The sequence below is a fragment of the Anguilla rostrata genome, chromosome 10, assembly GCF_018555375.3.
Source record: "Anguilla rostrata isolate EN2019 chromosome 10, ASM1855537v3, whole genome shotgun sequence".
Lineage (NCBI taxonomy): Eukaryota > Metazoa > Chordata > Actinopteri > Anguilliformes > Anguillidae > Anguilla > Anguilla rostrata.
Genome location: NC_057942.1, coordinates 44,556,620 through 44,581,058, shown reverse-complemented (window position 1 = coordinate 44,581,058; position 24,439 = coordinate 44,556,620). Strand labels below are relative to the sequence as shown.

At 41.8% G+C, this 24,439-nt stretch overlaps 1 protein-coding gene across 2 annotated transcripts; it reads left to right on the top strand.

The window, feature by feature from the left end:
- Positions 1-13,658: 13,658 nt before the first annotated feature.
- On the top strand, positions 13,659-17,859 carry LOC135233648 (transcription factor Jun-like). 2 transcript variants are annotated; one of them, XM_064297429.1, is made up of 3 exons: positions 13,659-14,374; positions 14,892-14,986; positions 15,063-17,859. In XM_064297429.1, the coding sequence occupies exon 3, from the start codon at positions 15,079-15,081 to the stop codon at positions 16,000-16,002; it is 924 nt and encodes a 307-aa protein (XP_064153499.1). In that variant the 5' UTR covers positions 13,659-14,374; positions 14,892-14,986; positions 15,063-15,078; the 3' UTR covers positions 16,003-17,859. The 2 variants fall into 2 exon arrangements, with proteins under 2 accessions (XP_064153499.1, XP_064153498.1); XM_064297428.1 differs by having other exon boundaries at positions 13,670-14,374; positions 14,892-17,859.
- The last annotated feature ends 6,580 nt before the right edge of the window (positions 17,860-24,439 follow it).

Sequence of the window (24,439 nt, the reverse complement as noted above, 5' to 3'; positions counted from 1 at the left end):
AGTATTTTGAATCTCAATCGTTGTATTTGGTTTAATTTCGAGCTCTGGTAGTAGAGTGCTGTTTTCAGTTGTGGCAGAGCTATTGGATTGGATGTTTTCACCTCATAACTGGTGGTAAACTTGATGGCCCACTTGATAGCATCAGATTTGTTGATTTATTTGTATAATTTTTATACATGTTGCTGTAATCAGTCAGATCCTGTGATGCACAGATGAAAATACTTACAAGAAAATTTCAATAATGCGAGCTTTATTTAGCAATAGCGTCATCATGATTTTTGGCCTGGATTCAGTCAACATTTATCCTTAGCTTAGCAAAGCAAATAAATGTAAGTGCACTTTTTTTCCTTTACAAACAGAGTGACAAGTTAATTCTCAAGATTACCAAACTTCGCAAACTGTGTGTTGTGAAGAAAAGCATGCATGCAATTGTGAGTCAGATTTTACAGACTCAAGGTCATAATTATCTACTGGAATGATTTAATCGTCACAGAAAAAAAGAAACCAGCAGGTAATTTCAAAATGCCGATGCGGGGACATAACGTGTGAATTCAACGAGGCACAGCCACTCCTCAATGGGTTGTGAGTGACGCAGTCAAATGCAACAAAACTGCTTCAATGTCTGCTTTAGTCTCAGGATGAGTAAATGTCACTCCACAAGAAACATTTCACAGTATTATGGATCAATCAGGCTGTTAAACTACCACACAGATGCCGATAGTATGTGCTTCCCCCACATCTGTGGGAGTTCTGAAATTCCAGTTACCATCTGTCCCTCCTGATTGGCAAGCCAGGATCAGTACTCTTCTGCGTCTAAAGTGAAGAGTCGGAACTCGCATAATTACATGTTAAGTGCATTGCATGCAGCAGAGTTGCTGTGTGCCCTTGATACATTTGGTTGGTATACACACAATTCAGTCATTTTAGCATTGAAAAAAAAATTAGCTTTCAAACATAAGTGTGCTCTGTGTTTACTGTGTTGAATGCTAAAACAATTAAAGAGTTTTTCTGGGCCAAAAAGTAGAAGGTTCTTGACTGGCCAAGTCAATCACTTGATCTGAATCCAATTGAACATGCGTTTCTCTCTCGCACACACACACACATATGTAAAGCAGGATGGTGGAGAGGCAGAGGAGTCGTGCCCCCCCAACCCCCCCCCCCCCCTCGTGTCCCCAGTTTGACTCTGTTCCAGGGTTGTGCAGCTTGCGGTGGTGGGTGCTCTCTCCCCCCGTGCGGCTGAGGCTGTGCTCTAGTAACTGAAACAGCCCTGTCAGTGTGACTCACTTTCATTAAAAGGTCACAGACTTGCTCTACACAGAGTGCCCACACAGCACCACACTGTGCACAGCACTGAGCACACAGCTCACAGACCACACAGCTCATATCACTGAGCACACAGAGGACCGCACTGAGCTGAAAGCACAGCACTGAGCACACAGAGCACAGCTCACTGAGCGCACAGCACTGAGCACACAGAGGACAGCACACAGCACTGAGCACACAGAGCACAGAGGACAGGACACAGCACTGAGCTCACAGAGCACAACACTGAGCACACAGAGCACAGCTCACTGAGCTCAAAGCACAGCACTGAGCACACAGAGGACAGCACTGAGCACACAGAGCACAGCTCACTGAGCGCACAGCGCTGAGCACACAAAGCACAGCTCACTGAGCGCACAGCACTGAGCACACAGAGGACAGCACACAGCACTGAGCACACAGAGCACAGAGGACAGGACACAGCACTGAGCTCACAGAGCACAACACTGAGCACACAGAGCACAGCACTGAGCTCACAGAGCACAGCACTGAGTGCATAGTGGGAAGGGAAGGGAAAAACCGATGGATTAGGGCAATGCACAGGGTGTTGCTAAGCGATAGAAATAGAAACTAATACTTATGCAATCACGGCATGACAAGTGATAATGATTTCACTGCTTTCAAAAGTCAAATCTGTTTGTCCTGGTATATCTGGGCACTTTCTTTTCTCATATTTCCAACATTCCTTAGATTAAAAAATAATAATAATAAAACCTAAAAAAAAACGCCTACAGTGAAGGATCATTTGTGATGCATGTCACAAACAAAGGAGAGAACCTACTTTTTGGGTCTGATTAGGAATTTGCCTAAAATTTCATACTTTCTGTACATTGTGAAACCTAAAACAAGATGCAATCATGCATATAAAATGGAATTCAGTAGAATGAGATTTTCATATGGCAGAGGTGCATTTGATTAGGGCACACTATGAAATGAGAGATGATACCAGATATTAAACCTGGGAGGAGCTGGATCATCTGGTAAGATTAGCTGGGCTGAAGTGATTATACAGGGTGTAAGAACCCATGGAGCAGCCAGTCGGGCTGGCTTAGCCACTGGCTAAGGTACACACCTTGAGGATTATAGCATTAAATTCAGAAGCATTTGGTTTTATTTTTTTTCTTTTTGTATTGGGATGGCTGGTGTGAAGGTATTGTTATTAGACACTTTGTGACACAAAGTTTGAATGATCACATTGTCTTCAGATGGTAAGGTGGGGGTCGGAGTGGAGTGGGGAGAGCCCATCCTCCACTGACTGGCCTGGTGTTACTATTCACGTCATTTCATTTACAAGGTGCTCATGAACAGGCATTGTGCCACAATTAAACTGTGCAACACAGCCAGATGTAATTATTTTGAGGAGGTACATACTTGGCTGCTGACCAACCTGGGCTGCATGTGTTGCTGCTTGGACAGGGTTGTGTACCAGGCAGACCTGGCCAACGGACCAGCCTGCAGACTGGGCCACAGATCATGTGATCATTTGACAGGGCAATTTATGAAGTGGCATGAGAGATTTAGTGAGGTGCAGTAATGATTGTGGGCATTCAAAGCAATCAACTAGCTATTTGGATGAGGTAGCCAGTGTATATTTCCATTTACGCAATGCCAGCATGACTACATTAAGCATTACATTAAAAGAATTTCTAACCTGACCGAACAACGTGCATATCTGATATCTGATTGTTGGATGAGGTGCAGACCTTACTGTTCAGACGAGGCTGCACTCTTGGCCACTAGATGAGGTTTCAGACCTCAAATAAATTGAATCATTTACAGACTTCAAATAAGATGATACAAGAACCAAAAGTGTTAGGGCAGATAATTTAACAGAGACATGCACAAAGTACATACGAAAGGTTAAGTGAGGTGCAGTTTTAACAGTGGGTGGTTCAAACAGTAGGCTAGCTATTTTTGACAAGGTAGGCCACATATTGGCATTTGGACAAAGCAGGCATTGCATTACAAAAAGGAATTTAATATTATTTAACCATTAGGCTAGGCAGCACCACTGGCTTGGTCTTTCGAAGGGAGAATGGTTGCCGTGGCGACTGAAACCAGAAAGGAAAACAGCTGGCAGATTTGAGATGGGTCTGGGTAGAGGAGGAACGGAATCAATGAGCTGCTGCAATCAGTTGCCATGAAGATGGAGGAATGGGATTTAGGGAGATTTTGGGAACACATGGCAGGATATTACTGAGAACGATGTGTCAGGAAGCAGACCTGAACACAGAGCCAAGGCTCGATAGACCTGCCTGCACTGGAGGGATTTGTGCCACGCTGGTGAACGTGGCACCTGCCACGCTGGTGAACATTACATCCTTTATATCTGTCTGCCTCCCTAAAAATCAATTGCACCTGTCAATTTCTCTCCCCTGCCCAGCCCACTGCACCCTACCTTGATTTACTCTCACAGGTATCACATTCCAGACCGAAGTCCCATGGAGACTGAGGCCCAGCCAGGTAGCAGCCCACGCCCTCCTGAGGAACATCTCCACAGGAACAGCCCACACCCTTCTGAGGAACATCTCTACAGGAACAGCCCACACCCTTCTGCCCTCCTGAGGAACATCTCTACAGGAACAGCCCACGCCCTTCTGAGGAACATCTCTGCAGGAACAGCCCACGCCCTCCTGAGGAACATCTCCACAGGAACAGCCCACACCCTCCTGAGGAACATCTCCACAGGATCAGCCCACGCCCTTCTGAGGAATGATTCCACATGAAATAAACAATTAATGAGAGCAAAGATGGAAAATAATTGCCAACTGAGGAATGCTGTTGCAACATGATGTTCTCCTGATTGGTACTTACCCTCGTTTCTCACACAGTGTTCCGATGGTGAGGGTGGAGCCAGGTGAGGCTTCCAGTCGGCTTGGGACAGAGGTGGGGTGGAGGAGATCATGTGTCCTGGTTTGGGAGGTTGTGTAATTGGAGTCACACCTCAGGGAAAAGCAGCGCTGTTTCTAGAACTGACAGAAATAAATATTACGGTGATTCTCATGGAAGGTTTCATTTGGTAAAGAAAAGATGAAAAGTATAAAACCCATTAGCAGAAAGCGATCATGACCAGTATCAGCTTGCACATTGTATAGAGCAAGTAAAATACTGATTCTTGTGCAAAAAGAAAAAAACATTACATCAATTCTCCTTTCACAATCCACTACTGGACACCCGGACGCCTTTACGGGTCATGTCATGGGTCTTTCATAAAAACATAAACATAAAAGTCAGATGTGACTTTATTGAAAAAGGAAAAGTATGAGCACCCATGACATCTCTCTCTCCACCCAAGTCTTCCCACACATTCAATGTAGAAAGGCCTTGTGCTCAAAGACATGATGCATATCTACACAGAAATGCACTGAAATGTCTCCTACTTCTGAAGGTCACCATACTGTAATATTTATCTCCAGATCACAACGTTGTATTTTCTTTTCAGAATTTGATTTATAGGCAAGTCACTACATGTGATACAGTTCTTTTGAATAAAGGCATCTGCTTATTAAAACTGCAATACATATTTGTGTTATGGAAGTAACACAAATATGTATGGAAATGTATGGAAATGTTTGGTGTTTTTACACAAAGTTGAGTTTGACAGTTACTAAAAATAAGAAGAGACAAAGAGTCAACCCTTTTTTTCATTATAGCAAATCTAATTATTCTTTGAGGGATTGATTTATTTTTTCTTTGGATTATCTGGTTTCTTTAGATGACTATTTTCTGGGTCAGCTTTAAAAAAAAAAAACAACACAAGCAAGGGAAGCTTTGACCTTTCACTAAATAATTTTAGAGCTATTTTCAGACTCTCCACAGTTCACTATGCAATTAAGTTATGACTGCATGAGCACCCCGTGCCTTTCACACATCTCCAAAGTTCAGATGCTGCAGGTCAGCACACTTTTCCCCTCAGATAAGGGTGAAAAAGCACAGAAACTTTGAACATTGCTATGGCTCCATTGGAAGTTTTGTAAAAACATTTCACTTGAACAGTTGCATTCCACACACTCACATACATGCATGCACACAGAAATAGATTTGAATAAATTTTTGTTATAAAATAGTTTGATTATTGAACTCAGAGGGCTCAATTCCAACTGTCTCAATGAAGTACTCACTACATCATTACATCATACCCGGGCACAGTATTGTTTCTTGTCACTGTGCAACATGAAAGAGCACAATTGCTACAGCCCCTTTTCCACCGGGCTGTAAGAACTAAAAGTGGGCAGAACTATCCACAGCGTGGATTAAAACAGTTCCTGTGTTTCTCTCCCACCGTACCTCAATAACCGGCAGGATTATGCAGAGGAGGAGGAAGCAGCAGTGGGAACTCCTCATCAAAGCGTTCACTGGGCCGTCTGTTTCAGCCCCTGCAGTTATTCTGCTCTTTCTGTAATCCTGCTGGATGAGCGGTCTATGCCCAGTTCAGCACAAACACAAAGAAATCATTTGCACACCTCTTCCCTACAAGTCCCCTACTCAGAATCACTGAGGGGAATCCACAGTGGTACTAAAGAGTTACATTTTCACAGCATAATTAACACTGCATGCAGAGTAACTACATGAAAACTGATCACAGAAGCGACTGTTTTATTTAACCTACTTAGCCATGGCTGTGTTGAGGTGCCTGAAGGTTTTAACATTTGCAGCTGTCACAGTGAATTAGTCTCCGCAAATACAACTGGAATCCTGAACACTTTATCGGTGAGTGACTCAGAATCTATATCAACAAAGGAGAGTTTACCATGTGATTCTGCTCCTTCAGCTGAAAAGCACGGCGCGTTTAAAGAGTTTTCTGACTTTGTGTGGAGTTTTTTTTATATTTTGTATTTTATTTATAGTATTTTCTTTAAAAAAAGAATTATAAAATAAAAAACAGTTTCCCTTAAGCTGACTGCCATCTTTGATTTGTTTGCCTGTGGTGTTGACCTGACTGTCATGTAATTGGATGTAGATTATTTGCACAGCATGAAGCTATTGTGTTTGAATCTGAGCTGGCCCCACCCAATTTACACTGGGATAGGCTCCACCCCCCTGCAACTCTGACCATGAGCAAGCTGTATAGAAAATGGATGGATGGATATTTTATTTTTGTATGTATTTATTCTTTTTTTTTACATTGGCTCAGGGTAAAACTCTTAGTTACATGAACTTGGTCGTTTTTATTTTCTATTTGAATGGAGTAATAAAATGTAAATACAAATATCTTACAGGACCTATTATTTGTTTTAGCCGAACAGCACAATATGAGTTAATACAACTTATTTATGCTTGCTATGCCAACACAAAAGGCTTGTTCACAGGATCTTAGAATTTGTAAACCAAAGAACCTAAGTTGAGCCAATTTAATAAGTTCATTGTAATCAGTTACTCACAATTTTGTAGTTGGAGGAGGAGTTTATTTTTTATTATTTCATTTTTTTAAACAGTGTAATTATACTAAATCCAGAAGTAAACACGAGTACAATTCAGCCTTTCAAAGCAATTTTCCTCCATGGAAAAGCAGAAATGAAACATCCAGCCACTCGGTCGCCTCTGTACAGCCTCTGTCCCCAGCCTAAAGCCTAAAGTTAGAGCTGGACACATGCTGTCTGTAAAAGGAAAAACAAACTTTGGTAAATGAATGACGTAGCACTGGACTGAAGTCACCATTTAAAGTTAATTTGTATACAGTAACCAACATAATAAATGGTCAGTCTGGCTGAAAGGTCAAAGTGGAGCTTTAGCAGAGTCTTAATACATCAAGAATAACATTCTCCTTCCTCCAAACTGTGTTGAAGTGTGCTGCCATTCTCGGTGCATGCGTGTGTGCATGTGTGTTGCCATAGTTTAAATCCCAGAATTTTCACAAGCTGTTAATTTTCTTGTCTAGAGGGATTATTTATCCTCTGATGCTGCAGTATGTCAGAAATAGTGCAGAATCTGATGTTCATGTCGTGCTGATTATGTTGCAAGCAATTACATAAAAAGAGGTAAAAAAGAAATGTATCTGATCAAATTAAAGACTGAGGTGAATCAACAAACTCGTAATTGGTAAGAGTGTGGACACGGCCATTAAGACAACCATTTGGAATGAGGATGAGGGTTGCCGTGTAACACATGATTTGGAATGAGGATGAGGGTTGCCGTGTAACACGTGATTTGGAATGAGGATGAGGGTTGCCGTGTAACATGCGTGATTGGAATGAGGATGAGCTTGTCAGTGTAACTGCTCAAGCAGGAGAATGGGAGGTAGGAGTAGGGGTTTCATATGGGTTGAGGAGTGAAGAAGGTAACCATTAGAAGTTGTTAAAATTGAACAATCCCATCCCCACATTAAGACCATTATTAGAACAAAGCAAAGCAAATGGCAAAGAGCCAAGCCTGTATTGCCTAAAACCACATGGGGGTACTTGAAGACCAGTGGGTGAGAACCACTGCTTTACGTCTTCCCCAGGTTGACCACGCCTTTCACCCAAGGCCCAGAGCTTATATAAGCAACACAATCATTCACTTCCCCCATGAATCAATCCCTGTCATTCATGGGGTTGTCACTTAACCAAACACATACTCAAGTCATAGCCATGGGGTAAAACATACCTGATCTCTGCTTTACGGTTTCAGTTTGTAAAAATGGAGTACCCTTTAGAAGGCCATAAATATCTCAGCATGACAGATCGAGCTGGTTTTGAAAAAATTTTTTTTACAATAGCTCATTAAGTGTACAACAGATTTTTCAAACAGATTTATGACAAGTGTAAGTAAACAAGTCTTGCAATAGAAGATTCTGCACACAATACAAGCCATATTTAAAAAAATAACCAACACAGATCGCATTTTCTTAAGTGTAGGGATGCCTATGAGGCAATGAATGGGGAAGTGGATATTCTTATGCGCTGAACGGGTTGCTTGCTGTGTTTCCAGAGAGATACGGATCAAAAAGCATCTGCACAGTGTGAGCTTGGTTCATGTGCTTTCTAAATTAAAGGCATGAGATGGAATTAATTGCCCTGAATGAGTTGCGTTTGAATGAATTACCCAAAAATCTTCAGGCTTATAGGAGAACCCCTTCTTCTGCAAATTAGAAAGCAGTGTTTAGCATGCTGCTTCAGTATTCTTAAAAAAGTACTTCCTTTGTATATGAGCTTTTACTCCCTTTGAATATGAGCTTTTACTTCCTTTGAATATGAGCTTTTATTTCCTTTGAATAGATCATGCAAATCTTTCAGCAAACTGTACAGCTAATTTTGAAATCTAAAATGATTTCAACATGGATAAAAAAATCTGTAATAACTTGGAATAAAACTAATATATAGTGTTATGCAGAGAAATAATGGGGACAATGTTGCAATGCAATGGGTCAGATGAACTTCAAACTGCTTTTGTCCCACAATTGCCATTAAAATAGAATCACACTATTTTCTTCTCATTCAGACAGAATCATTTATTATGGGTTGATATTAACTGAAGCAACAGCAGATTAGCTCCCCTGTCTAAGGGCGCACCAGCAGTGCTGCCTCACAGACTAAGCCTGGCTACTCCTTTAGTGTTCAGGGCTTGTGCCATCCGGGCACCCCAAACCACAGAGAGATCTCCAGAGTGGTTCTGCCGATGAAGTCAAGGGTGGAGGCTAGCCAAGGCTTTGCAAGGCATGAAATATTACTTTCTGACTTAATAAGGCCCTTGGTTAATTCGTTTTGGCTCAGAGCACTTGGGGCTCCACCCCAACTGTAGAGCCAAGAATTTAATGAGCGTTTAAGCTGTCAGGTCATGTTGTTGTTTTAAAACACGCCCTTGGACAAGCCTCGGCCCTGCTCTCCATACCTGCACATGCTGGATTCACATGGGGCCCCTCCTTTCTGGTTGGGACGGTTGTGAATATAGTTGTGCAGAATAAGATATTTGTACTTATATGTGTTGTTACACAAGGCAGGCATGAAACTGAAAAGATGCCTCTGTCAAATGATCAAGCACACGCACACATACACACACGCACGCGCACACACACATGCACACGTACACACACACGCACGCGCACACACACGCACACGTACACACACGCACGCGTACACACACGCACACATACACACACACACGCACGCACACACACACTCACACGTACACACACGCGCACACACATGCACACGTACACACACGCATGCGCACACACACGCACACGTACACACACACGCACGCGCACACACACGCACACATACACACACACTGAATATGTGAGTACTGTTCAAGTATGATGGAAAATTCTACATTCCTGTCAGATCCTGGGCGGCCAACACTCACTACAGAGGTGTCGGGGGAAAAGAACAAAGCAAAGCGTTACCAGTGAAGAGCCAGTGTGGATTACTCAGGTCCTAGACTGCAGTATCTCCTTAAACTTGAGTAATGGTAATCATGACAAAGCAAGTGTTATTTTTTGTAATAACGGTGCATTTGTCTGTTTTTTTTAATTTCAGACTTTTAGGACCCTATTTTCATCCTGGCTCGAGTTTATTGGTAATTTTGGCTCATACTCAGTTCACTCCGCTGCTGAGGTCGGTACTTTTCTGATCTAACCTGCGTGTATCTGCTCTCCTGTGGGAGGTGTGGCTTTAGCAGGGTTGTGTTTAAGAAAATTACCTGCTGAAGTGATAGTTTCACCTATAGCCAACACAAACCACTTTTCTTTATGCCCACAAAATGACCTCTTAGCCCAGATGCAGTCAAATCTCTGCAGTTGTCATCCAAATAAGGCCAAGATCCCATCTCGCATGCTTCATGCTGTGAGAGTGCAGGCACACGATTACACACTTATTTCATACATACTGTAACATGGACTGATAATGACCTATACATACAGTGCCCCCATAATGTCTGAGACAGTCATATATTTTTTTTCTTAATTTAGCTCAAACAATTTTGAAATTTGAAATCAAACAATTCACATGTGGTTAAAGTGCAGATTCGCAGCCTTTTTAAAGGGTATGTTTTTATACAGTTCAGTTTCACCATGTTCCCATTTCAGGGCATCATAATGTTTGGGATATACCCATAGACATCACCATGTGCTGAGTATGTTCTCTGGTGATGCTATGCCTATCCTGTAATACAGTCATCTTCAGTTCCTCCTGTTTTGGGGGCTAGTTACCTTTTCTTTCCAGCATATGAAAGGTATGTTCAATTAGATTCAGATCAGGTAACTGACTTGGCCAATCAAGAATTTTCCAGTTTGGGTTTGAAAAATGACAAATTGATTATCAGTGCATCCTGACAAAATTACTCAAAGAAGGTTAAAAAATGTCCTCGTTTGAATAAAGCATAAAAATGGTTTAGTTCTTTTTTATATGCACTCAAGTTTTTAAAGATAAAAGTACATATGCGTGGGATTTAAACAGCTCTTTGAGTTTGAGAAAAATCAGTGAAATTCCTGTCACAGGTGGTTGGTTCCTTGCATTTGGAAACCAGGGGCTTCACCAGTAAACACCAGTAAATACTTATTCTGTACTCCCAGACATTACCTCATGTACTGTCTGTTCAAACGTCTTGCCATCTTCCTGTTTATATTAATTTACACTACTAATATCTGTAGCGTAGACACATATACTATGAGAGAATATTTCACAAAAATATCAGTTTTTCCTTCTGAAATTACGAACCCCCCCTTGGAAAAGACAGAAGCGTCACACTGCAGTTGTTCGATTTTTGCGCCTTGTTGGTTTTAGTATCTTAAGAGACACCATAAATCAAAAAGGTTCATAAGATATTAAGTCAGTAGTTTATGTTTTGTCAAAATTGTCACTCTAAAACAATGTTGACCATGAACGACTTTTGAACACTAGAGATTAGCCTAGGAATCCCATGATTTGTTATTAATTTGGAGTTGTGGATTAATGACAGCAGGTGATTCAGTTATCATTGAAATGAATCACCAGATCAGTTACTCATCACAGATCTTTAAGCCCACTGACATACTGCAACACAGTGGAGACGAAGCTATTGTGGAAAGACTGCTGGAAGGAATTAATTTATTTTTAGATTTCTTTTAATTCTACCATATATCATGTACTTCTATGATTTTTTTTTTCTTTCCCCAAAACTCAACATGATTCAGCTATATCCATCTGAAACAAAATATACAAAATAGTGTGATATGCTCTAAATAATTAGTAAAAGATCAATGTAAGGCTCAATGCGGAGATAATGACACCCTCTGCTCTGTGGCTACACCGCCTGTGTCTCTTAGTCCAAGGAATTCTTTCCCCACCAACCTTATTGATTTTTCTGATGTCTTTATTGAAATAAGAAGGCAAAAGATAAGGGCTCTTGTTTTCAATTGTGTTGGGCAATGAATTGGAGATAGGATCAATATGTACAAAATATGATTACCCAGTGTTGTGATTTCATTTATTTTTTTTGGAGAGGAGACTCATACCGCTGCCTGACAACACTCTTCAGGAGATGGAAGGCCACTGGACATCGCCTGGCAACCAGAGCCGCTGGCTGTGGATGCCTGGGACCAGGGACCATCACAGAGCAGCATATAGGATTGCGTTGCTGTACAGTAAAAACCTGCTTGTCTTTTTACGTATCACATTGTGCTCAACTGGGTCTTTCAGGTTGTGGTTCTTGTTGAAGTGGTTTAGTGTTGCGTCCACTAGCGTACATCTGCTTACTGCAATGCAGGTGGGTTTCAGAAAGTAACACCTAGTAAAATAAATCAAATAATGGCAGGCAAACTGGCTGCTTTACTACACAGAAAATCAAAATGGAAAATAATTATCTCAAAAAATTTCACAGACATTGTTCAGAAAATTGTGATTTGAAGCCTTTTACTGTGGTCCAGAGTGTCGAATGTGCTGATTGCACGGTGCTGGCTGTGTAAATTAGCACACTATTATAACAAAGCTTTTTGAGGGAATCTTCAAGATTTAACAAAAGATGAAAGTCACACACCGTGCACTGTCTGCTTTTCTAAAGCAGGAATATACTTGGGGCCTTTTTGAATGACCTTGCAATTTAAAAAGCAATTACTGTGAAGAAATCAGCAGTGTTTTTGCATGAGGTTGGAATCTTAAATGAGATCAAATCATCTTTAGATTTTTAATGCAGACTAAAGAACAAAACCCATCCAAGCTCAATGATTGGCTGTGAATAAATGACATTTTTTGTTCTCACTTTCAGTGCTGTCAGTGGGACATTATTGTACACTGAGAGGAGGCATGATGTTTGACTGTAGGACTAAAGACTAAATTCTACTGAAATTGTAACTAATTGGTTTTCAATACTTGATAATAAAGTATAATAAAATATGATTTTGGTAATAATTTGTTTTCTCTGCCTCTGAATGTTAGAACCAGACTGAAGTTAGCAAGTACAGAGACAGATGGCATTCTGTATTTGTATAGGCCTAGTTGGTGTCATCTGAGGTCAGTAATCAAGAAGACCCAGATATGACCTGTCCTGGAATCTTATTTCTGCGTGAATGAACATACTGTTTAACTGTTTTCTGTAGGACTTGTAATTGTTGTTTTCTTCAGCAATTCACATTATTGTGAGAGTAATGTTGAATGGAAAATTCCAAAAATTCAATGGCGTAGTTTGTTCCCTTGAAGCAAGTTGACCATACAGATGGGCCCTTCATGAAGACTGCTTGTCCTCAAACCTTCCTGGAGGTTTGTCATGAGTTTTGATTTTTGTACAAATCTTTGCTGCCCTTTTAACCTGTACATTGTATATCCAAGCCAAATCAGACCAACAAAACAAAGGTGTGATATAAACTAAATCGTCCTTGTTTTAGAAAGTAAACTATAGCTCATGTACACTCAGTATGTAAAGGTCATGAAATAAAATGCAAAGATGATTACATAAAATGTAAAGATTATTAAATAAAATGCCCACATATGGTTTGCATGATTAAGGGTTTACAGCCCCTGAAAGACTTTCATTTTTTAATGATCTGCTAACTTTACAATGGCATACAAACTTTCGTTTGTTATCTAAGGTCAGAAAGTACCATTTATGTAGCCTATTGGCCAAATCGAAAATATAGCCTATACGCTAAAATTGAAATAAAACCTCATAAAGTTCCTGTCCCTTTAGATCGAGGGCCGCTTATTTCTCACTCAAAAATATTTACCCAGTGCTCATACAAACACTTTTTAATTGGTTTCTTCTAAAGCCTAATAACACGTCGGGTACAGGTAACTAGGCTACGCCCTCCCAAAGCACTTGTAAATCACAATAATTTTAGAAATCGCCAGTGCTGATTATTGTCTGTTACAATGCGCGTGACGCATGTTGGAAATGTCTCTTTTCGTTTTGATTTCGCTTACAGCTGAGTCCGTACTTGTTCATAATACGATTCCCCTTCAGATAACTTTCTGTTGTAGCCACTGCACATACCGACACTATCGCAACAATAGTCCAACAACTGGCGTGCAAACGAAGAGGACGGGAAACATGTGCGCGCTGTGACCTCAACCAATTGCGGAGGAGGAGGTAGTAAAGTGTGACATCAGTGCAGGGTAGTTTCAGGAACTGAAGAAACAGAGGGCGTGTGATTTTTAGTAATCAGACAAGCAGAAAGTCCCAGAGAGACGAGCTGACAGGAGCAAGGTCGGGCGGGAAATAGCGTTGCTCAATAGCACATACTTTATGGCTAGCGACTTGTGTGACTAATATGGTATACATGCATTATACTGCTGTATGTTTTGAAAAACGGCATCTGTCAACCGACAACTTCATTTCCAACGTCATATTGTTTGCAGCGGGAGCAGTGGCTGCGGTTCTGATACACCATTCGTACTAACGCAGTGGATGGCTGCCTTGCTTGCTTACCGGGTTCCTCGTCTGCGTGGATAACATGCCCACGGTGGACGGTATTTTGTGTCATCGTTAAGCAGTGTGACTAATCGTATACACCCAGGATCGTTGACTCATTGGATTTTATAAGCAAACTTTATTTATTTATTTTTTTTCAAGAAATGGCGATATAAACTGAATATAGGCTATAGCCCTGCTGTCGTGGTGGTCGGATTTACCTTTTTGAAAACGGATTCATCGTTTGCGTACAGTAAGTAAAGTGGACAGTATTTACCTGTGTTGAAATTAAGTTGTTTATAATAACGTTAGTCTAACGTGCTAAAAATGTGACAAAATCGAGTTGTAATAAACGGTCATAGCCTATGGAATGACGGAATTGTTGTCGCCCAGCACTGTTTATGTATGGCATGCGTTATAAATATGTAGCTATGTGTGTGTATGACTTTATATATTTTAAGCTATAGGCTGGTTTGTATTGGACTGATGTATTCAACAGTCGCCTGCTAGTCTGCCTGTAACTCATCGAAACACATGCTGAGTACGGTACATGAATCACGTCCTCCGTTGTCTATAGAGCTCTGGCAGTGCTCGTCTAGTAAGTTAGTATGGCTAATAGCTTGTTCAGCGAACTGATGATACCGTACTACAAAAGTGAAAGGGTTGTCAGTATTTATGTTGGCTACGTACGTCGAGTGTTACCTGAATTTGAATCTTTCTTGTCCTATTATTTACCTTTTTGTTAATTTTTCTCTTTTTTTATTTAACAGGTGAAAACTCAAAGGCTGAGTTTACTATATAATGCATTTGTGGAAATACCCCTGATATGTGTTAATCAGATTCTGCTAGTCTGTGTTCATGACGGGTAAGATGGAAACCCCTTTTTATCACGATGACACACCAGATCTTCCAAACTTTGAACAAATTCCTCAATATGGCAGGTACCAAAACCACAAGATGATGACGAGCAAGAAAAATATGGCGGGGCAGAATTTCCCTGGAGAGCCGTCCAGGCTGAAGCTGTTGCACGGAAGCAGTGACGGCGTGAACCCGAATGACACGGCGATCAGCGGCGGCGCTAACGCCTCCATGATGCCCCCCGCAGACATTAACCTGCTGAAGCTTGCTTCCCCTGACCTGGAGCACCTGATCAACCAGGGGCTGGTGACGACCAGTCCAGCACCCAGCTCCACGGGCAGCAACTTCATGTACAGGAACCAGGTGACTAATGAACAGGAGGGCTTCGCAGACGGCTTTGTGAAAGCCTTAGCCGACCTGCACAAACAGAACCAGCTCATCGGGGGCCCCAGCTCCCCGCCCTCCTCGATCCCGGGCCCGTATCAGAGGGGCATGATGCCCGGTGGGGACATGCCCGTCTACACTAACCTCAGCAGCTACGCCCCGGGCAGCATCGCCGTGTCCTCGTCCTACACGGGCAGCCAGCTGTCCTACGCCGCCTCTGTCCACGGCCTGGGCCAGGGAGGGCTGGCGCACGGGCCCCACCCCCACAGCCGGGGCCTGGACGAGCCGCAGACCGTCCCCGAGGTGCCCCCCCCTCCGGGGGACCCTGCCGGCTCCCCCCCCTCGCTGTCCCCCATCGACCTGGAGACGCAGGAGCGGATCAAGGCGGAGAGGAAGAGGCTGAGGAACCGCATCGCCGCCTCCAAGTGCCGCAAGCGGAAGCTGGAGAGGATCTCGCGCCTGGAGGAGAAGGTGAAGGTGCTGAAGACGCAGAACGCCGACCTGGCCTCCACCGCCAGCATCCTGCGGGAGCAGGTGGCACAGCTCAAGCAGAAAGTCATGAACCACGTCACCAACGGCTGCCAGATAGCGGTGAGCTCGGCCACGCTGGGGAAGAGCGGGGAGGGCACCAGCTGCTGAACTCCGCTGCTGAGGGTGTATTTGGAAGTCGCCTTCTGAGTCAGAGACGTAAAGAAGCAGCAGAGTAAATAAGGATGAGGCTGAGAGGGCTGGGCCAGGTCTCGGCTCTTCCTGAACAGAATGCATCAGATTCATACTGCGAGTCTGTGACATTTCATCTCTTTTAAACAAGGGCACCAGGGAGAGGCTCTCGCAGAATAAAAGCTACCTGCACTATCCAGACTGCCACAATTACTCATCTACAGGGTCAGCCTGTGTACACACATACGCACACACACATGCACGCGTACACACACACACGCACACACATGCACATGTGTACACACACACACACACACCCACATGCACACGCGTACACACACACACCCACATGCACACACACACGCACACACCCACATGCACATGCGTACACACACACACACATGCAGACGCGTGCATACACACACACATGCACACGCATGCACACACACACACACACACACACACATGCACACGCGTGCACACACACACACACACTCACTGTGGCTGTGACTGTGACTAAGTCAGAGAGTGGAGCAGCTTTCAGACTGAGGCGTTCTCAGAGCTGTTAGTCAGAAGGTGCACTGGGTGGAGGTGGGCAGAAGTGGAGGACGGCTCTACAGGATCCCTGCGGATGGATTCAGATATTAGAGGATCTGTGGAGGAATAAAAGGGAATCCCAGCATTTTCAATATTTCATATTCAGTCAGAACGGAGCTGTTTTTTAGGATCTTAAGGATACGAGCACATCCTGAGCTCCGGAGCATAACTGAGTGAAGATGCAGCTGGGAGCTGCTGAAGCGCAGTAGGGGTGTACTGTTTAGCCGCTCATTGTCTCATACACATGCTCCTTTACTTCAAGGCACTAACAAAGACACAAGTCATGAGCACTTTAATGTGAAAATTTCCAGCTGTTTATGGTAAGTGACGTAGGTTAGGCTGTCGCTTAAGTGGCCCTTTTAGCCAAGTGAAACTTATTTAGGTGGTTTCATCGACAACCTGTGGTCTGCATTTCCCTAAGCTGTCTAAATCGATACCTTTCACTGTGTTGTTCAGTTGTGCTGATTGAAGACTCCTTTAGTCTCCGCCATCTAATATTGAGTATTTTTCCTGTTGTACAAACAGGGGTGTGTTGGCAAAATGAGGCAGCATTTTGACCATACAATTTGAGGACTATATACGTACCTTGACTTTCTTTATTTGGTAACTCATCAAGGTGATATCAAAGTGCTTAATCTGTGGAAAGTGATTAAGTGTAAGGGAGCAATGGTATAAAATACTTTGATGTAAAGTACGCATATTATTTTGACAGTGCTTAAACTACATGCAGTTGTTGTTAAGCAATTGTGGACTTAATTCCTCTGCATTCCAAGATAAGTGTAATTTAAGCGGAGTTCTGGCATACATGAAAGTTATATTTACAAAACAGTACATTGAAAAAGCCGTTTGATTGGTTCCTGGTTTGCACAGCCACAAGTTCTTTATTTTCAAAATGGTGTCAAGCTGTGTTTTTAGGAGACATCTGTGTCTTTCTTTAACATTCCGTGTCCAATTGGCATTCAGCGAGTAAATAATCAGCCATGGAGATGTGTTTTGTTGTCCGTTATGAGTAAATCTGTGTGTGTGTGTGTGTGTGTGTGTGTGTGTGTTGGGTGGGGGATCGCAGCTTGCCTCCATGCTGTCGCTCAGTTTGAAGTTGTCCATGCCTGAAATATTTAAAAAGGGCTTTCGGTCAATAGTGTTTTCTTCTTTTTGAGATTAAGACATTTAATAGTTTATTTATGTTAAATATTTACTATTTATATTTTTATGTTAATAAAAATGTGTGTGAGGCAAGTGTATGACACATGCTTTATTTTGGGAACGGTCATATTGCACTTAAAGGAAACATTACATATTTTATATTTATAGCTATATTATTATGCCAAGACAATTCATTACATTACATTACATTACAGGCATTTGGCAGACGCTCTTATCCAGAGCGACGTACAACAAAGTGTATAACCATAACCAGGAACAAGTATGACGAAACCCCTAGAGAGAAGTACCGGTCCAAGTACAGGGAACAACCGCATAGTTCAACCTGGACCCTGGTGGTTAAACTGATTAACACTAACAACGAGAACGGCAACAACGCAATCTATGGAAAAATAAAAATAAATAAAGATACAAGTAGTCGTTAAGACTGGCGCATCAACTAAGTCACCTATTAAACAGCTGCCTAGTTACAACCCTAAGTTTAGTCATTTACAGGGGGGGAAGGGATGGGGAGAGGTGCAGCCTGAAGAGGTGGGTCTTCAGTCGTCGTTTGAAATGGGTCACAGTCTCAGCTGTTCTGACCTCCACAGGGAGGTCATTCCACCATCGTGGGGCCAGAACAGAGAGGAGACGTGTTCTGGAAGTGCAGGTGCGAAGAGGGGGAGGTGCTAGGCGTCCTGAGGTAGCAGAACGGAGGGATCTGGCTGGCATGTAGGGTTTGAATATCTTTTGAAGGTATGCTGGGGCTGATCCCTTGACTGCCTGGTATGCTAGAACCAATGTTTTGAATTTGATGCGAGCTATAACAATTCATGTACAGTATAATGCTGATCTGCTGAAATTGTATTTTTGAGATTCCTGCAAATAAAATGTCAGGATGGCTTTTTTTCTCAACAAATACGAAGCCTACTCCTGCTGTTGTCATCCAGGAAAATGTTACGACAGTTTGCTCATAAATGTGTTGCATCACATTGGACAACATTGAAAGTATTGCTGCGTTCTACTGCTATTGGTACATACAGTGCTGTTGCAGTGTACAGTGACTTGTTTCATAAAATTTGAAATATTTGGTACTTAAATACCTTTGCTTAACCTTTGGTATGGGTATATAGATGATGCTTTATACATGTGTATTTATACAGATATGAACAGTCACAGATTTACTTGGGGAGTCCTCTACTGATATGAAAGCTGTCAAACAGAGTAATATTGAGTGTTGTTCAGAAGATATTTATTTTTTGAAACTTGAATAAGGCTTTAGTTGTTGACTCTATTTTTATACAAAAAAAAGTTTTGCATTTGGAGTTCTCAATGAGGATAGGACATGAGAAATGAGGTCTGGCCTGAAGTGTTCATTCAACTTTGGCCATTCCAGAATCCATTATTTATTGAAGTTGTATTCAAAAGGCAGTCCTTGTTTTTTAAACATATTTTAAACACTTTGCTTCTTTTATAATGGTGACATAATAAGCAGTTTCTGGCTGACTGACTTCAAAATGGCCGACCATTTTAGACAAAATGTTGCTGTGATGCAATGTTGGAGAACAGAGGTTGTAATATCACATACAGAGAACTTGGTGCCGAGTGAAAGAGGTTGGTGTTATATTCCTTCTTTAGCCAGTATAGAAGTGTGAGTTGTTACTAGAAGGCTTTTATACATTTACATTGTTTAATTGTAAATATTGAAATTAAATGGATTAATCTGTATGTTTGCCAAAATAAACCCTTCATGTTGCTGCACAGTCTGCATTTCCAGATCATTTTAAAGTGGGTGGTTCAGAATCTTCTTTGTTTGTGAATCACAAACACTTTAGTGAGGTGAACATAAGCACCAAGTGTTTTTAATTTTTCAGCATCACTTGGGTGTGGCTTAATCCAATCAGCATTTTACTGCCTTTAATTCTGTGGATTCAGAACTGAGAGAGCTACTGTTCATACAGAAATGACTTATGAATTTTATAAAAAAATGATTATAAAATTTTATGAAAGACTGCACTCAGGTTGCGAAGGGAAGATTTGCGAGAAATAACAAAGTCATGTTGAATTTGTCAGGAGAATTGAAAGGTTTTCAGACTTGTACGAAGTTTAAGCACTTCTCATTATGAATGAAAATGAGAGAATTTTCAACTCGATGGCGCTTAATTTAAGGTGTATTTTGACAGGAGGAGATGCTCACTGTTGGGTCATGTTCTTGTGGGTGAATCTCAAAGCTAAAGAACACCTGCATCTCGCCCCAAGCTCCCCACTGCAGTGGAGCTGATGTAAAGGCTCAAGTGTGAGGATTTGACACTGGTTCATGCTACCAGGTTTAATTAATGTTTACAGGAATTAAAGCTGTGTCTGCAATTTTCAAACAAAGTGTAACATTCAAGGTTTGACAAAGATACGTATTTTGAACATTTAAGGTGTTGCACAAGGATCCTTCACGGGTTAATGTTAACATTGTCGTTTAAAAGAAGCTTTAAAATGGCAGGAGTGAGAGACAAAGCAGAGAGCTCCTGAACTGGGCAGGTTACAGGTAACTGGTACCTTAACACAGGTTCAGTTCATTGTTAACATTTTAAGAGGACTGTTGTTTCAATACAACCACGTGTCAACGGAGGAGTGATTTTTGACTAAAAGGCGTCTTGCCTTGCTTTCTTTAACTGTTCCTTATTCATTGTTTGTTTTTTTATTTTACTTTCGTGAGAAATGTTTACTGTTTGTTTGGAATTTTAAAATGAAAAATAAAATAATTAGGTTTCCAAAACCAATGAATGTTTTTTCCTGTGTTATTACAAATACAGTTATCATCACTCAGCGTGAGCTCTTCTCTGGATTAACATCAGTGATGGTCTCAACACTGCTGAATATGATCAGTTAGATTTGAAGTTAGCCAGTTAGCCTAATAAACCAGCTGTTCAAATCGTAAGTTAACAGTTCACATATCTTTACACAGTTATACCTAAAGCAGTATTCCGAAGGACCGTCTGAAAGAAAGAGTACTAAATAGGGTCAGAGGGACATTGTGCAGTCATCTTGTGACTACAGGCAGTGAGAGACTGCTGTCTTGGGGATGCATTCTTCAAACTGCTTATAAATTAGGATGACCTCTGACCTATGAGCCATCACTGGATTTTTGGAATGTTAGGAATGCATTTGGCTAATATGGACCAATAGCTTTTTTCCATCTCAGAATTCCAGGCCACATTTTTGCACCAGGGGTAGCCATTCCAGACGTACTGCTTTTCCAAAAAAGAAAAAATAAGTATTAATACAAAAGCATCTGTTTGGGACTTAATCTCTGTAGTTTCTGCGTGAATATTGTCAGGGGTGAAAACAGAACCTTTGTTTGCAGAAGCATTCATTGTTTCTCTCATTGTTTGACCAGCCCAATGGCATGTCAGGCCACGGAAATCCAGTCAGACTTCAAACTACCTGAGGTAATCTCTCCACTTTGATTTCTCCTGATTATGTGTTTTATCAGCTCCAAGACTTGACAACATGTAGCAAATTGTACAGTTAGTACTTTATAGAGATCTCCGGGACTTGCATGTGCACAAGGAACCGTTGATATTTTATGCTTTAATGTGCTTGTTTGTAATATCAGTCACTGTACTGTATATGTTTTTTTTTGTCGGGGGAGGATGGGGATTTGGCAGGAACAATGTTTGTACAAAGATCAAACACTGTGTGAAACCACTAGGTCTGAAAATTTTGTTTAACCCTAAACTCCTGCTCCCCTGTTAAAAAAAGAAAGGTTATTTCTTGATGTGACCACCTGTGTGCCTCCAAGATTTCCTGTAATGAAGACCCAGCCTTCCAGTAACGCACAGGGAATAGGCCTTCCAGTAAAGCAGGGGTTAGGGTTAGGGTTAGCATGGGTCATTGTGAGAGACAAATTCACTGATGCCAGTCTTGGCAGGGGAATCACAGGAATTTCCACTTTGAGTCTGGATACATGAAATGAGTCTGCTCACGATGATGACTGCGTGAGCAATGCAATCTCAGCCAATAGAAATTCAGCCCCACTTTCTCTTGGGCCTGAGCAAAAATAAATCTGAGGATATGACACATGGTTTGTTCAGTTTTATTTGCCTTTTGGTTACTGAGTGCGAGCTTGTTTTGTTTTTTTTTTCATCAGAAAAGCTAGTAGTACTTTTTAAGTTTGTATGAACCACATAAAAAAACTTTGAATGAATGATTAACAGATAAGTCATCATTGGTTTTGGGTGTGTAGTAAAAACTGGAAAAAACGACATACATAGGAACAGTGCACAACTGTTTGTAGAACAAAATATAAAAATATATACATATTTAATGCATTGGATATTTAGTATTTACTGTACACACATGCACATACACGCTCTTTCTTGCCAGTGAACTGAAGACTGATAAGATACTGTTTCCAGCTGGAATTGGTACAGATTGCAGGTAATTAAAACTAATCCTCTGAGGAAGATCATTTGATGTCAGATGACTTGTCACCATCATGGTGGGATTCATGTTATGTCTTGGTTTGTATGATTTATCACATGTTACTTTTTGACAGAGCAGGTGAGTTTGGACATATTTGATTACTTTGTGACAGTATTTCTTTTGCCCAGCACTATAACACCTTCCATTCATCCATCCACCCTTCCATCCATTATCCAACATCCTTATTGTCTTGGGGGCCGGATGAAGAGTGCTGGGTTAAAACAGAAATGCACACACACACCCTTTTTGCATAAGCTTGGACACCCCCACCATAGCTTCTCCCCAAGTCATCCATATGTTAGTCAGTGGGGAATCCTTCAATGACCTTATGAAACATTTCATTACTACCAGCAACCCAGACAAACACGCACACACACACTCACACGCACACGCGCACACACACACACACACACACACACACACGCATAGGCACACACGCACACATGCACACATGCAAACATCCATGCTCTCTTAAAGTAACTGAACACATTTACCCTCCAGAACAAAGCCTGACATGCGGCAGGCTGACCTGTCACCTCATCAGTAATAAATGTTATATCTGTATTCGGCCTTCTGTTTAGTTTCTTTTGCTGCACTCATTTAGCCCAGACTGATGTGCTGCTGGCTCAGTAGGCCTTTTCTCCAAACGGTCTGTTTGTGAGTCGCTGTCTCTGTCAAAGGTTAGGCTGACATGGGATGGGAACGCGTGTGTGCAGCGAGAGGTTAACAGTGCCTGGGGTCCCAGGGATTTGCATACCGTCATAAAAATAACAGTCTCATTATGCGACCTGGCAGCCGAGCACACCTGTACCTGCTTCCACCTGACATGATCTGGCAGAGTGCCACAGCCACAGCCCAATCCGGAGTACCACTGCAGCCCACAGCTGAATCTGTCATAGTTATGTGACAGAATTAAACAAGCCTAATTACCAATGACAAAATATGTGGGTTTTTTAAAAAGTACAATCATAAAGGGCCCATGTGCACCACAATGGGCACCACAAAGTATGACGTCATTGGAGCATTTAAAGCGGCAGGTGGATGCATCATTTAATTGGCATCCCGATGAAAATCTGTTTTGTGAGTCATTTGTGTTCATTGGAGATACTCTGGTGCCAAGTTATTCGCAACAAAACCTCCAGTAATTTGAAATGAATGCACCTGACTCTTACAGCACCAGCCATTAGAATGCCCATGCATGGCATGTCCATTGTGACATCACAGGGAGATTATCTGGCAAGCAGGTGGCTGGTTCCATAGATGCCTCAGCAGTGTGTAATGGAACAAACCGTGCATGTGCTGGCTGGAGCAGCAAAAAAAAAACAAACATCTGAAAGCTGTTATCAGCCCTGATGACATCATCACCGCTGTTTGAGGCCCCTCCCATACTCACGTGCTGCACATGCACATGGCTATTAGCAAGAAGATGGCCTCCGTGGATCGGCCCACACATGCCTCAGCACAGTCTCTCAAAATGGAAACAACGTTGTATAAAACAAACAAATCATTTGTATAATTAACAAGAAAACAGCATGCCCAAGTTTAGTATAAATACCAGTACTTAACATAACACAATGTAATGAAGGCATTATGGAACAGAAAACGCATTACACAAAACAGACAAGTTACTGGTAATTTTGGATTCTTACAGCATTGAAATGACGGTTCAGCTTTCAAACAGAAGTAATGATGCAATTTATTCAGAAAACATTGTGAGGTTCTATGATAACATCAAATCAGGGAAAACCATTTGGAATTATATTAGAGCATTGCTAAATATGCCTTGTGATGCTTTTACAGTGTGCTGACACGTTCAGGGAAATTGTTTCTCTTGAGTATACTTTTAAAAAATACATTTAATGATCTCCATTAAATATACTTAAATATACTTACATATACGTAAACTACTCCTCCATCTTCTTTCTAGTAGCATCATGTATGTCAGCCTCAGAACCGTAAAAACATTCTGTGCAGGTTGTGACTCCTGCATGTTCCCTTCTGTGGAAAGGAAACAAGCCGGAACGTAATTATGAGATGTTTGTAGCCTTAATTGCCACACAGGAAGAGAAATGTTTGGATGGTGACCTGCTTTCTGACCGTGGACTGTCCTGTCAGCAGTTCTTGCGGCACTATAGCTGAGGTATTTTTCAGGTTGACTCTAGACTCGAGACGGGAAAACAGGCATCTGCCGGAACTGTGG